Consider the following 12684-nt stretch of genomic DNA (forward strand, 5'->3'; position numbering starts at 1 on the left):
CTGATTTTTAAGTATTCACAAAAACTCGAATGAAGAGGTTTCATATTTCACGCAAAATTAATTCTTGCTAATTAAAAAAGCGTGCGTACAAAGTACATGTGTGAGAAGTGGAACTTGTTTGGCTAATATATGTATATTTTTTTAATTTATTTCTTCGATACTAAAATCACGTGGCATTTTAATTTACAATTCGTCATTTGAGATTTCAATAAATTATTTTGCATAAAATATAAAATACTAATATTCTCTTAACGAAATTTTAATTTTAAAATTTGAATTTCTATAAGGTAATTCACCCTTATTACTCACTCAATCGGTCTCAATCGCTATCTCCCTTTTCTTCGACACGCTGCACGTATTATTATCATTGCGTATCATCCCTCAAATTTACCCTCATACGCCAAAAGAAGTTCCACTTCAAAAACCAAAACTTTTTGCTTGTTAAAATAGGCTGGCTGTAAAAAAAAGAAGGCCTGTTATAGTTACGTGCAGTAAAGACTAAAAACTAAGTGTAGCCGCAATATTTCACCCTAATAGCGTATGAAAGGTCGTATAAGTCTAAGCTGTTTAGTGCCAGTAAACGGTGCAATTGGGACAGTCTTACTGCAAGGCGGTCAGTCGGCTTAACTTGTTTTTGTTACGCCCGATTAACCCATATTGTATTTCGTGACGTCACTTTTCGTCCTCGATTTTTCTATCAAGCGAGGCTTCGGATCCGATTGTGTCCCGCGCGTAGCAATATTAACCGCGCATGCGTCAAAGTTGCGCCAATTTCGCACGCAGCGGCCTCTAGCGCCGTTTGCAGTCTAGTTAAACCACGTCGGGGGTATGTCGCCTCGCGGGACGTTGCTATTCGCGGGAGATGTCAAATTTGATATGGATCAGTACGATGTGATGCGCGATTAGGGATATTAATATAACCTCTGCTTAGTATTGTCTGTAGGTTAGATTATTGTGTTCATTTAGGATGTAGGGACGTTTTAGGGGCTTGAATGTCTAGGTGTTGAGTGCCTGAGTGCGGTCCGACGCGGTTATATTGTGTAGCCTGCATAACCTTGACATCAATTTCCCGCGCTAGAACGCAGACTTATCCAACACTCCTCTCAAAATTGCAGCGTGGAAACTGTTATATTTAAAATATTTTAGACGTAAAATGACTGTTAGATTTTAATTAAAGTCGTGAAGTTAAATAGTGGTTATCAAAATGATTCGATTTAAAGGTAAGTTTATCTTATATAATATATTCTATAATATAAATTTGAAAGTTGTAGATTTCTTATTTGTAAATATGAAACTTATTTTTTTTCTACTTAAAGTATTACCTTATGTGAAGTTGAAAAAATAATTTAATCAAATTGTAATAAATAATTTCTATATGTTAATTATAATTGTATTGTTTTTCTGGAGCAGTGGTGGCGTAATGTGTTAGTGCTTAGTGCTAATCATTATAGTCACGCCAACTCTGCAGTCGTACAGTATTTGAAATCCAGCTAAAATGGTTAATTTTTTCTTCTGTACCCAATAAAAACTTATTCGTACGATAATAGAAACTGGCCTGTCTTAGGGTAAGATTCACAATCGAGACTTAGTGTTAAGTATTACTTCCGTATGTCAAATCTAATACGCATTTCATACATACGCGATAAGTATTGACTCTAAATCTGAGGGTCGAATCCAAATAATTGGAGAATGTTCGACAGAACATGTCTAATGTCATAGACACGGGAAAAATTTAATAGCAATATTCATTTCTTTCATTGAGATATCTATCTTGAGACCATTGCAAGGCAAATATTATTAATTGCTATTTTAATCTTACTACGATATAATTTTTATTGTGCGATTGGAAGGGCGATTCCTCGTATTTTAATTTAGAACCAGTCGCATTGATTCCTATTACATATAATTATTTTATAATATACCTGAACTAAGTATCATTTTTATCTATTAAATATTATACTATTAGTATACTTATCATATTTTTGTAACTTATTAATATAAATTAAATAGTGGATACAAGTATATCCAGATTGTGTTTATATTACTATATTTTACCGTACCGTTTTACCTCTACAAATATAATGATCGTTATCTAAACTTAAACAGGCGTAAAGATATATATTTATTTTTTATATGAGGTACAAATTCGTTACTTCAAGATACTGAACATTTTGTTATGTCGTAATGACTTTAACTAAAAACACTAATTAAGTTTCACTACTCATATCAAACTTCTGCATAGTGTTAGCATTAAAATTCAATTACAAATCCAAAATCCGTGGCGTACACATGCAAGAGAACACTTAGCTTTGCCGCTGGGGCAATTTACTTAAGTATAGAAGAACATTAACTATCAGACCCTGCGGTAAACTTTAAACTACCCAATACATTATTAAACGAGTTAGGACTTACCCTTTTATTCATAAAAGCTATGTCAGCTATTAAATTATTTTCAAAAGATTTGTTAAAGTCAAAGTCAAAAATCATTTAATCATATAGGTAACACAATGTACACTTATGAACGTCAAAAAAAGAATTGTATATGAAATGCTTCTAACTTTACATTTAGTGCCAGTTCTCAAAGCAAGGGCGTAGAACGGAAGAGAAGAACTGACAATTAACTCTCCGCCACTCTTTTTAATCGCCATGTTTTTTTTTACACAACGTTTGTAAGGAGCTGCAACCATTAAACACCATGTTCCAAATCACATCTTAAATAATTAATAAAAATAACATAAATTTAAAACAAAGCCTTGTTCTCCATCAGCAGGAGGCATGGTGAAATAGGAGCACGCACTTACATTCTCGTGGGAACAACACGCAAACACATAGTCGAAATAACTAACATCACCGCATACACGAATTCAAGTCCGACCAGTCACCACAAGTAGCACCCGTTCACGAGTATGACGCATGGCCAGCCATCGGCCCCCTCTTTAGCTTACCAAACAACGTACTCTGAACGTACTGTATATTCCTGGGTTTCGAACCACAAACACATGGTTGAGAGTCTTTTCGCTATAAAAGCTAACAATCTGATTTTATATTATACATTAGAGTACAATGGAAACAATAAGTTCCCTTTGTTTTAACCTTTTGTGGCAATTTAAATTAAACCTTTAGAATACAGTAAGAATTAATATTATCAAGAATACACCATTCATGTTTACGTAGTTTGCAAAGGTCTTTTAGGAAATTGTCAAAAGTAGTTTTCGTCTTTATGCCTTGTACATATGTATGTATTTTAATTATTTTAGCCACTTTAATTCCTTACTATTTACATAAAAAATAGGTGTTTTGTGTCATTTAGTACGGATCTCTTTCGGGTACAGGTCTCCACATGAACTTCCCATTATTATTATTATTATTATTATTAAAGCTTTATTTAATCCATACATACAACAATTGTTAGTTTATATTCCTTAATATTTTATTAGTATTAGTTAAGTTAGTAAGTTTTAACAAAATTTAAGTTAGATTTTATTTTTATTTTATTTTTTTATATCTGGTTTTTGTATGGCCCCTTTTAGGGTAAACTTTGTTCAGAACTTCCCATTAGGTACTTTTTATTCCTTGGTTATTCTTTCTTTACATAAGATTTTTTAATTATATCAATAGAAAATATTGTAACATATTAAGCATAATGCTAGCGTGTACGCTATGCAGTACAAATTGCATTTTATTTTTCACAAATAATTTTAAACCTCGAAATGAAATTATATATTGTTGTCTGAATCAAAGAGGTCGTAAACCTAATGTCTGGTTCCCCGACCCGGTTCACCTTTACAACCCTTAGGGAGTGAAGAATGAAGACCAGACTATCGTTAGAATTATTTAAAAGATATAATTTTCGTAAAATTAATTCGCAACGTTGTTCGTTAATTTCTCTTTTTACTTTTCACTGTTGACATTTTTATACATACATTTTTGTATTCTCGTAAATTGTAAAATCTTTATTATTTCGTCTTACAGTCCATGCACATTCATTTTATGAAATAATATGCTTGCATTTTTAAGTTATAATAATTTTATATACTAGTAATATAATATCAGCAGTCTGTGAACACATACTAGATAGGCCTAATCACTACATACGCTTTGACCAACCGAAAGTACTTGCGAAGGAGAAAAGATTCTTCCCAAGATTGGTACGCGAAGCCATTGGAATCAAAAAACACCCCAATTTCAATAGAGAAGACGGCCTAAAATTGTCAAACACCTGGGATCCAATAATATCCAAATTAAAATCTCAAAAAGAAAAACAATCCGCGAAAATAGAGGACACCGTGAGCCATTTTTGCCCAAACCCTCCATCTTTTAGTCGATACCAACTCCGGGGAAATAAATACAGATAATGCAACTTTCTCTGCAGCTGTTATACTTTTTGACATTCAACATCTTTTGTCTTCAGTCACCGTGACCACGCACGCTGTAAAGCACGCGAAACGTCGGATAAATTTAAAATTATGTCAAATAATTGTAAATTTATAATAATACATAACTTTAATCCGGTAAAAGCTTTTTTCTTTACTAGTAATATTTTATAATTTTTTCTATAGTAACTAATTTAACGATTTATTATATAACTAGTTACAGTTAAAGCCCTTATAATATTTCTCCATCAGCCATATGTTTATATCAGTCTTTTTTGCCTGACACACGTCGTCGATTATTTAGCTCTAAAGCTTACCTTATGGTTTTCTTCATCATACGAGCTACTGTTAATTGCGCTCATATAAAAGTCCATTGGTGCACAGCCGTGATTCAAACGCATGAGATCACTATTGAGAGGATCACTATTCACACTCAAACCACTAGGCCAACACTGCTTTTTAACTCAAACGATCATTCATTACTGTTAAAATCTATTGCCTCAGTTTAGTTGAGATTTTCGCATAAAAGAGTTAAAGACACCCGAATAAATAGGATTTTTTAAGGTATCATAGTCAATATACAGCCGTAATATATCTTAAACTAAAATGTATACAATGAAATGTCGAATGGTGTAGAATAAATCGAAATCATCCATCTGCAATCAGCATCAGATTATATGAAATTATGGCAATTAGGGAACGCAAATCCAAGAAATTTTTATTTCCCTTCGTAATTCGTATCAGACTGCGGCAAGTTTCGCCCTTTTCAGCCAATACACACAGCCCGTCGTTTCCAAGAGGCCCGAAGCTACGGGATTGACGTGTTGCTAAAGTCTCCTTTTGTATCGTACGGTTGATCTTTTAATGTCTTCCTAGACAGTGGCAATTCCCAAATATTTATGGACTTCAGCATTTCGTGTTTACCATGGCGCACCGCTCATATCGCAGTGTTTTGTTTTGAAGAAAAAGGTTTGAAACAGATTGAACTCTTGACCTGTTTTAGCGTCTACACGTAGAAAAAGTGCCACAAAATTTACTATGCTGTATCTCAAAAGATAATACATAGATATATAGACCTTTTACATACGCAGATTGTAATGGAGGGGGCTGGGGTAAAAGTACTACGTACGTGCGTCCAGTTAGCCCCTTCGAGCACGACCGTCATTAAGCGGCTGTTCAATTTGTACAAGGACCGTCTCTTAAACAAGCACTTTTTGCACCTTTTCCCCTCTAACAAAGAAAATGGAATATTATCTAAGCTTTAGAATTTGAAACGTTTCTTTTTTTCCATTAAAAAGGGTCAGCCTTATCGTTCTTTTTATCGCATTTAATTATTATATGTTTGCTAAGGTTTCTTTTTATTCTCCTTTTTTGTATCGAAATGTCCTAATAATAGTTTAGAACATATAAAATTCAATATTTCAATTAAAACTTGTTCATAAACTTAAAATAACTTATTATTTATTTATACATCTTAATGTATCTATTATATCCAATATAGGGAAAAAAAATATTTCGGATATTTTGGGGTATTTTGAGTTTAGAAAGTGTTATTATAACTTTACGTATAAAATATATCAATATAATAATTTTGTATTAAATAAATCTATATCAAATCTTTATTAAATCTAATAGGCAAGTAGGTGATCAGCCACCAGTGCCTGACACACGCCGTCTACTTTTTGGGTCCAAGACATGTCGGTTTCCTTACGATGTTTTCCTTCACCGTTCAAGCAAATGTTAAATGCGCACATAAAAAGAAAGTCCATTGGTGCACAGCCGGGGTCGAACCTACGACCTCAGGTATGAGAGTGGCACGCTGAAGCCACTAGGCCAACACTGCTCAATATAACTTAATGAAAAAAAACTGTTTCAAGACATATAAAAAATAGAGTCGAATATTATAAGATTTCAAACTAGATACCAGGGTAATAGCAAACTCTAAAGATTTCAATGGCAAAATGGCGCGCCGCCTCTCAAGGTTAAACAAAACCTGACTCACGCTGAAAGTCCTGAATGACGTGAATCGCGTGATGAAATATGAAGTGAGACATTTTGTATTCATTGCTCGTGGTGTCAAGTGACAAGAGGTAATGTTTTAAGTGAAATATAATGAGAACCTTAATTACAGAAAGCTGGAAGATTTTAATATTTCGTGTTATAACAACGTAGCGTAGTTTTTTATATCTTCTAGTTAGCTAAAAAATGTATCGACTTTGGGTCCTTCAAAAAAAAGCGTACCAATTATTAAAAGCCAGCAACACACTCGCGAGCTCTCTGCCAGTGAGGGTCCATGAGCGGTGATATTACTTAACATCGGATGAGCCTCCTGCCCGTTTGACCCCTGTATTATAAAAATGAAATATAATTAACAATTGACATCTTTATCTCTCAAGCGTACAGTTTTTAATATTTCTACTGAAACATGTTGTTCGCGTAATAATCTCTGACAGTAAATTTTGTTTTTAATTATAATTTGATAAAATATTTCTTACTAAGGTATTTTATCACTGTTAGGTAAATTTATGTTTAAGAACAAAACCAGCCTACACACTATGCCAGAAAATCTTTGTTTATTTTCGTCATTTATCATATTGCGGAGGCTACAATCTTTTGTAACAGGAGACCATAAAAACACGAGAGCTTGCCAGGCGCAATAAAAGTGTTTTATTGAAGGAATTATCTGCACATGTTCAGAGTTGGAATATGTTCTCAATCTTATGAAAACTTTGCATCTTTATTAAATATTAGAATGCTTAGAAGTATGTAGTTCATAAATTAAAAAAAACTAACATTAAACATCCTCAACCTACATTTCTTCTTAATCCGTTAGAGATATAAAATCGCATTTATATAATTATAAAGTGATTGAAGAAAATATATAGTTAATTGAATTCATTTGACTTTTTTTATTAAAGGCGCTTATTATATGTAAAATATTTCACTATATTATAGGGGCCGCGAAAATACGATTTTTTTTTAATTTTGCATTTTACACGTTTACATATTCTGTATCATATATCAGGTTGAGAGAGGCTGGTGGCTATAATAATAATATAGAAGTCTTGTGGTACACATAGACCACCAGCCTTCCATCGCAAATGATTATATACTACGACTAAACTAAGGCAAAAAACAAAATGTTACTAAAGCATGAGTGGTTGTAGGTGCGCATATATGTGTGGGTAAATTAAATGTGTGAAAGAATTTAATTTAAAATCTGCTTCAAATAGCTATCTATAGATAACAAATTTTCTGTTATAACGTTATCAAAGATTTTAAGAAATTTGAAAACAGCTATTGTACAATACAAGTTTTGACTTTATCCTTTGATTAATAAAACAAAAAAAATCTTCTTAATAGAAAACAAAAATATTTATATTAGTTTAGTATACGATATTAAAGACAATTAATAACACACAGTTCATATAACTCTCAACATGGCAACAAAACAGAAAACAATACATTTTAAACGTTTCTGTAATAAAAAGCGCCCTACTTTAATTTCATTATACGTATAGCCTTAATGCTCATACAATTGGACTCATAATTTGTTCTTGAAAGGTATAAAATATTACTTCCATTCAAAGACTCGCAATATATAACTTGAGACACGGAAAATCCCTCGAGCGTAATAAATTAGAAGCTCTTCCAACACTTCTAAAATTTGAGGATCTGACTCTAAGCGCCAATAATCACTTCTTCAAGCTGAAACTACTCTTAAGGGATCCTTTAAATATTAAAGGGCGGACCCTTAAACTGACCACTTCCTAAATGTTATATTAAAGCTGTAAAGCCACACGTTATTAGCTTAGACATGAATGTCATTTAAATAAAACTTCTTTAATTGTAATTCATAGATTCTCTAGCCCTTAGTTAAAGTAATTAAGTTATTCACTTAAAATTGTATGTTGTCCGTTTAAATATTTAGTAGGTACTTATGTAAAAGTGTATGTTATAGGATTTTATATTTTTTTAGGAGTCAGAAAATTCTTTTTGATCATTTATTTTCTGCGTCGTAATTAGGTGACTCAGTTAATTTGATTGGCATTTAGATTTTTATTTATTTTTATTTTTAACTTTATTTTACTTTAGTTATAGTTACGTGTTATTTTGAGTTTTTTTTGATAATTCTTTATGCACTTCTTGTACTTTACCCTCTGTAGGTGTTTCTTTTTTATTGTTCCACATTAGAGTTGCCTGGAAGAAATCGCTGGTTAGCGATAAGGCCGCCCGTTACTTTATAACTTATGTAACCTGCTTTAATTTTATTTTTTATACGTATGTTTTTGTATAAGGGAATAAAGTATAAATAAATAAGATTATTTAATTATTCACCACTTCTTTCTTTATCATAAATCTTTCAATTTAATAATTACAACATATTATTTAAGACTGAAATAGTTGTGACAAAATTGACAATAACATCTCACGACGCAGGTTTTATCCTAGACATTAACTATGGCTAAGTATGTATGTGAAAGATTTAGAAAATACTATTATGTTTAGTAAACATCTTACGTATAGTTTGTTACTGCGCTGCTCTTTTGTGTCTTACACGAAAGTCACCTACACAGACAACGCTTTTTAATTACAAAAACTGGTACCAAGGCAATTTACGTTAGTTAATACGTGAGTTGAATACAATGATTCTTTTACAATTCCTTAGTTTATTTTCTTATTTATTAACGGCGTGTCGTGGAATTCCAATTATATTCCGGGTTCTACGATGCTTATTTATTTTATACGTGCAAAGTATAGGACAAAGGATAATAATAGCTTGAGTTAATTAAAAATAGTTTTATAGTTCTTGCATTATTGTATTAATATCTTTTTCAACAGCTTTGTGCGGTTGAAATAATAAGTAAATTAAAATTCACCATATAAAACAAAAAGTGTTGATAAATAATGTAATACTAATAAAACAACGATAATAACTGCTATTTCTGTTGGTTAAAGTGCTGCCTTGCGATTCTGTAACTCACTTTTCGAACTCGCACAGCGGTTTTCGCAGCGGCGCGGCGGTCGTGCTCAAATCAGTCGTGAATCAGTCATTTTAAGATTAATTATTCTGATAAGGAGGGAGCTTGTAGATTATTGTTTATAAGAATGCCAACTCGTAAAATGACTGCTTCACGACTGATTTGAGCACGACCGCCGCTGCAAAAACCGCTTTGCGAGTTCGAAAAGTGAGTTACAGAATCGCAAAGCTGTAGAGAGTTCCTACAAATGAGTTTTCTGTCCTCACTCCCACAATTTCGACAAGTGCGGCACTGATAATACTTGCGTGAGCAGAAATATATAGCTCGCTAATGCTGTTTTTAATTATTAAAAAAGATAAATATATTATGCTTACTACAACATATAAACAACCAACATAGATTTAATAATTTTAAGTTCTACCAATAAGAGCCAAGCAAGTTGTTTTAAAAAGTTTCAAGAAAATTTCAATGCAATTTATCCCGAAAATGTTTTTCATTTTCTTGTTAACCTTTTCGTAGAACGCGTTGGCTAGCTTTATTTAGGAATGCAATAAAGCTACAAGATTTGTTTTTTGACCCCATGTGGGCGAGACGGCGGGGTTATGAAAATTCTACGCTTACAATTGCTAGATTTTCTGTTATATGTTCATTTATGTTGACTTACGTGGATGATAAATGTAAACTGGCTAGGTTTCTTGACTGTTCAGAACTGAATATATTGTTTAACAAACTGGTAAAATAAAATCTTATATTTAAAATTCTCGTGTCACAATGTTAGTTACCATACTCCTCCGAAACGGCTTGACCGATTTTTATCAAATTTTATATGCATATTCAGTAGGTCTGAGAATCGGCTACTATCTATTTTTCAATCTCCTAAGTGGGAAGGGATGTCCACCCCAATTTTTGTTTTATTCTTTAGATTTTTTTTGTTGTTTTTATTTACAGCAAATTTTTTGATACAGCATACAAAAATACATACAAACCTTAATTGTCATCCCTCTACGATCAACCCCTATTCTTTATAATTGTAGATAGATATTTTTATTGAACTAAAAAAATGTTTCCTAGAAATAATATACATGGCAAAACGACGTTTGCCGTTACAGCTAGTTAATATATAATTAGGTGTTCCATTGGTAGAATCATTGACATCTGACAGATGACATTTGTAAAACTGACTTTGACGTTGCCTATACACCATTGTGACGCTTCGTGCACAGATATTCTTTTTGACCACATAGAGTGAATAATAAACCTTAAAACTTAATGATAAATAAATCAGATGATTAAAAAAAAACAACTACAAAAAATATTTAAAGAATAGATATTAGAAAACACGCTCCAATTTGCTTCCTAAAAGGAAGATATATAAAATGGAAGGGTCTATTCAAGCCTACGTAGATGAACATGGATGACCTAAAACTCACATTTTGTAAGAGCTTACGGACACCAGAAGATAATATCTTAAAAGGTATGTTCATCTTTGAACAAAGCATTTAAAAAATGAACTAGCCTAACGTTGAAATACTTTCATCTAAAAGCTCAACTGTGAAGATAATAAGCACATCAAAGAGTTTTCTTATAAATTATTCTAGTATAAATTGCTCTTAACAAGCTCTGAATAATACAATACAAATTATTATATTATTATATATTCATATATTGCTTTGGATTCCTTGTAATTCAGGAAATTTCCTTTTTCAGACTTAGGACTACGTAAGATTCCAGTATAACAAATCCTATACGATTTTCACATACAGAAGTAATACTTAGTCAAAGTTAACTTCTAGGATATAATAAAAGTCAAGTACTTAACGAATCATCTAAATAAACGCTTCAAATTGTAAATCTCCTTTGAAGTAATTAATATTTTTGCCAGGTTTATATGTTTTAATTTCGTGAAACGGTTTTATTTGAATAATATTAAAATGAGTCCCTAGATCATCTTTATAATTCGCGTGCTTAATTTAAATTTAACAAAGTCCTTTGTGAACAATTCCAATGTCCATTTAACTTTAAACCCAATATTTACAGGCTCATAGACTAAAGTTGTAATTCCCCGATGGCACAAAGCGATTGTTCCCAAATCTAATTTCTATAGTATCGGGGCCTTGTATGAGACAATTGTATTGTTATTTACTAGATCAGTTTTCAAACTATTTTTGTTAAGTAATTAGAATGATTCAGAGGAAGATGGCAACATATATTTACTTACGCATGATTAGGTACAGTTTATTAATAATAAGAAACCTATTAGATACCTAGTTTATAAGTGTCTCAGGAAATAAATTAAAGCCGAAAAGAAAAATATTATTTTGTTATTTGATTGCATACCTACAAGTAGTGAGAGAAGTACCTTTTCGAAATCGAGCTCTCGCTATATATTTCGTTATTTATTATCAATAATTTAAACTAGTTGTAACTAACTATTATATTATATTAAAAGCAAACTTGGCCACGACGGCCTGCCATTGATTTAGACTTCCTGCACATAGAAGTCAAAAGTCAAAAAACATTTATTCAATGAGTTCAATAGGTGTACATTGTGTGTGTCATAGGTGTTATGAAAGTCAAAAAAGTCTAGTCTAGTGCTTCTAATTTTATATGTACTGCCAGTTCTGAAATCAAGGGCGTAGAACGGAAGAGAAGAACTGGCAATGAACTGGCAAGGAAAATAAATAGAGAGTCAAACCCCAGACAAAGGGTTTGAACGAACGACGATGTCATGATGCACATTGGTCTTTATTAAACATGAATAATACGAAATAAGGTTTATAATAATTGTCCTTAAATACCTATACAATTGTCACTGTTATTTCATTATTGTAAGGGTCTTTGTACATTAATGTAATTCAATACTGAAACCCCACCATTACGCGTTTGATGGCGTACAATTAATGTAGTAGATTTTAATTATACAAATAATCTAGACTATACGATTTTGTACAGAATTAATTATTGTCTTTTTTCACACTGTAAATACCGATAATGACCACCGTTTTCATACATATCAAAATCAATGGCGCTACTGTTTCGTGATCAGTTGCTTTTTCTGATATGCAAGAAGATAATCAGCCTTCTGTCTGTGTCTGTGCCCAATACACGCCCCCGACCTTATGGGTCTAAGGCATGGTTCCTGACGGTTTCACCGTACGAACAACGTTTGTGCACTCACGGGGAACATACGACATCAGCCCTGCGATTCTGTAACTCACTTTTCGAACTCACACAGCGGTTTTCGCATCGGTGGTCGCTCTTTTTTAGGCATGGTTATGAGAAAGACAGTAGTGGTAGACGTATTTGAATCTCCTAAGTGCGTAATATGC

The 12684-nt window shown here is 32.4% G+C and overlaps 1 protein-coding gene across 1 annotated transcript in view; it reads left to right on the top strand.

The window, feature by feature from the left end:
- The first annotated feature begins 785 nt into the window (after positions 1 to 785).
- LOC125049472 overlaps positions 786 to 12684 on the top strand; it is a 112673-nt gene continuing 100774 nt past the window's right edge. The window contains exon 1 of the mRNA XM_047648788.1: positions 786 to 1220. Coding sequence (XP_047504744.1) covers positions 1205 to 1220 — 16 coding nt within the window. The 5' untranslated portion in view covers positions 786 to 1204. The remainder of the gene's footprint in view (positions 1221 to 12684) is intronic.

The sequence above is a fragment of the Pieris napi genome, chromosome 5 (genome assembly GCF_905475465.1).
Source record: "Pieris napi chromosome 5, ilPieNapi1.2, whole genome shotgun sequence".
NCBI classification, from domain to species: domain Eukaryota; kingdom Metazoa; phylum Arthropoda; class Insecta; order Lepidoptera; family Pieridae; genus Pieris; species Pieris napi.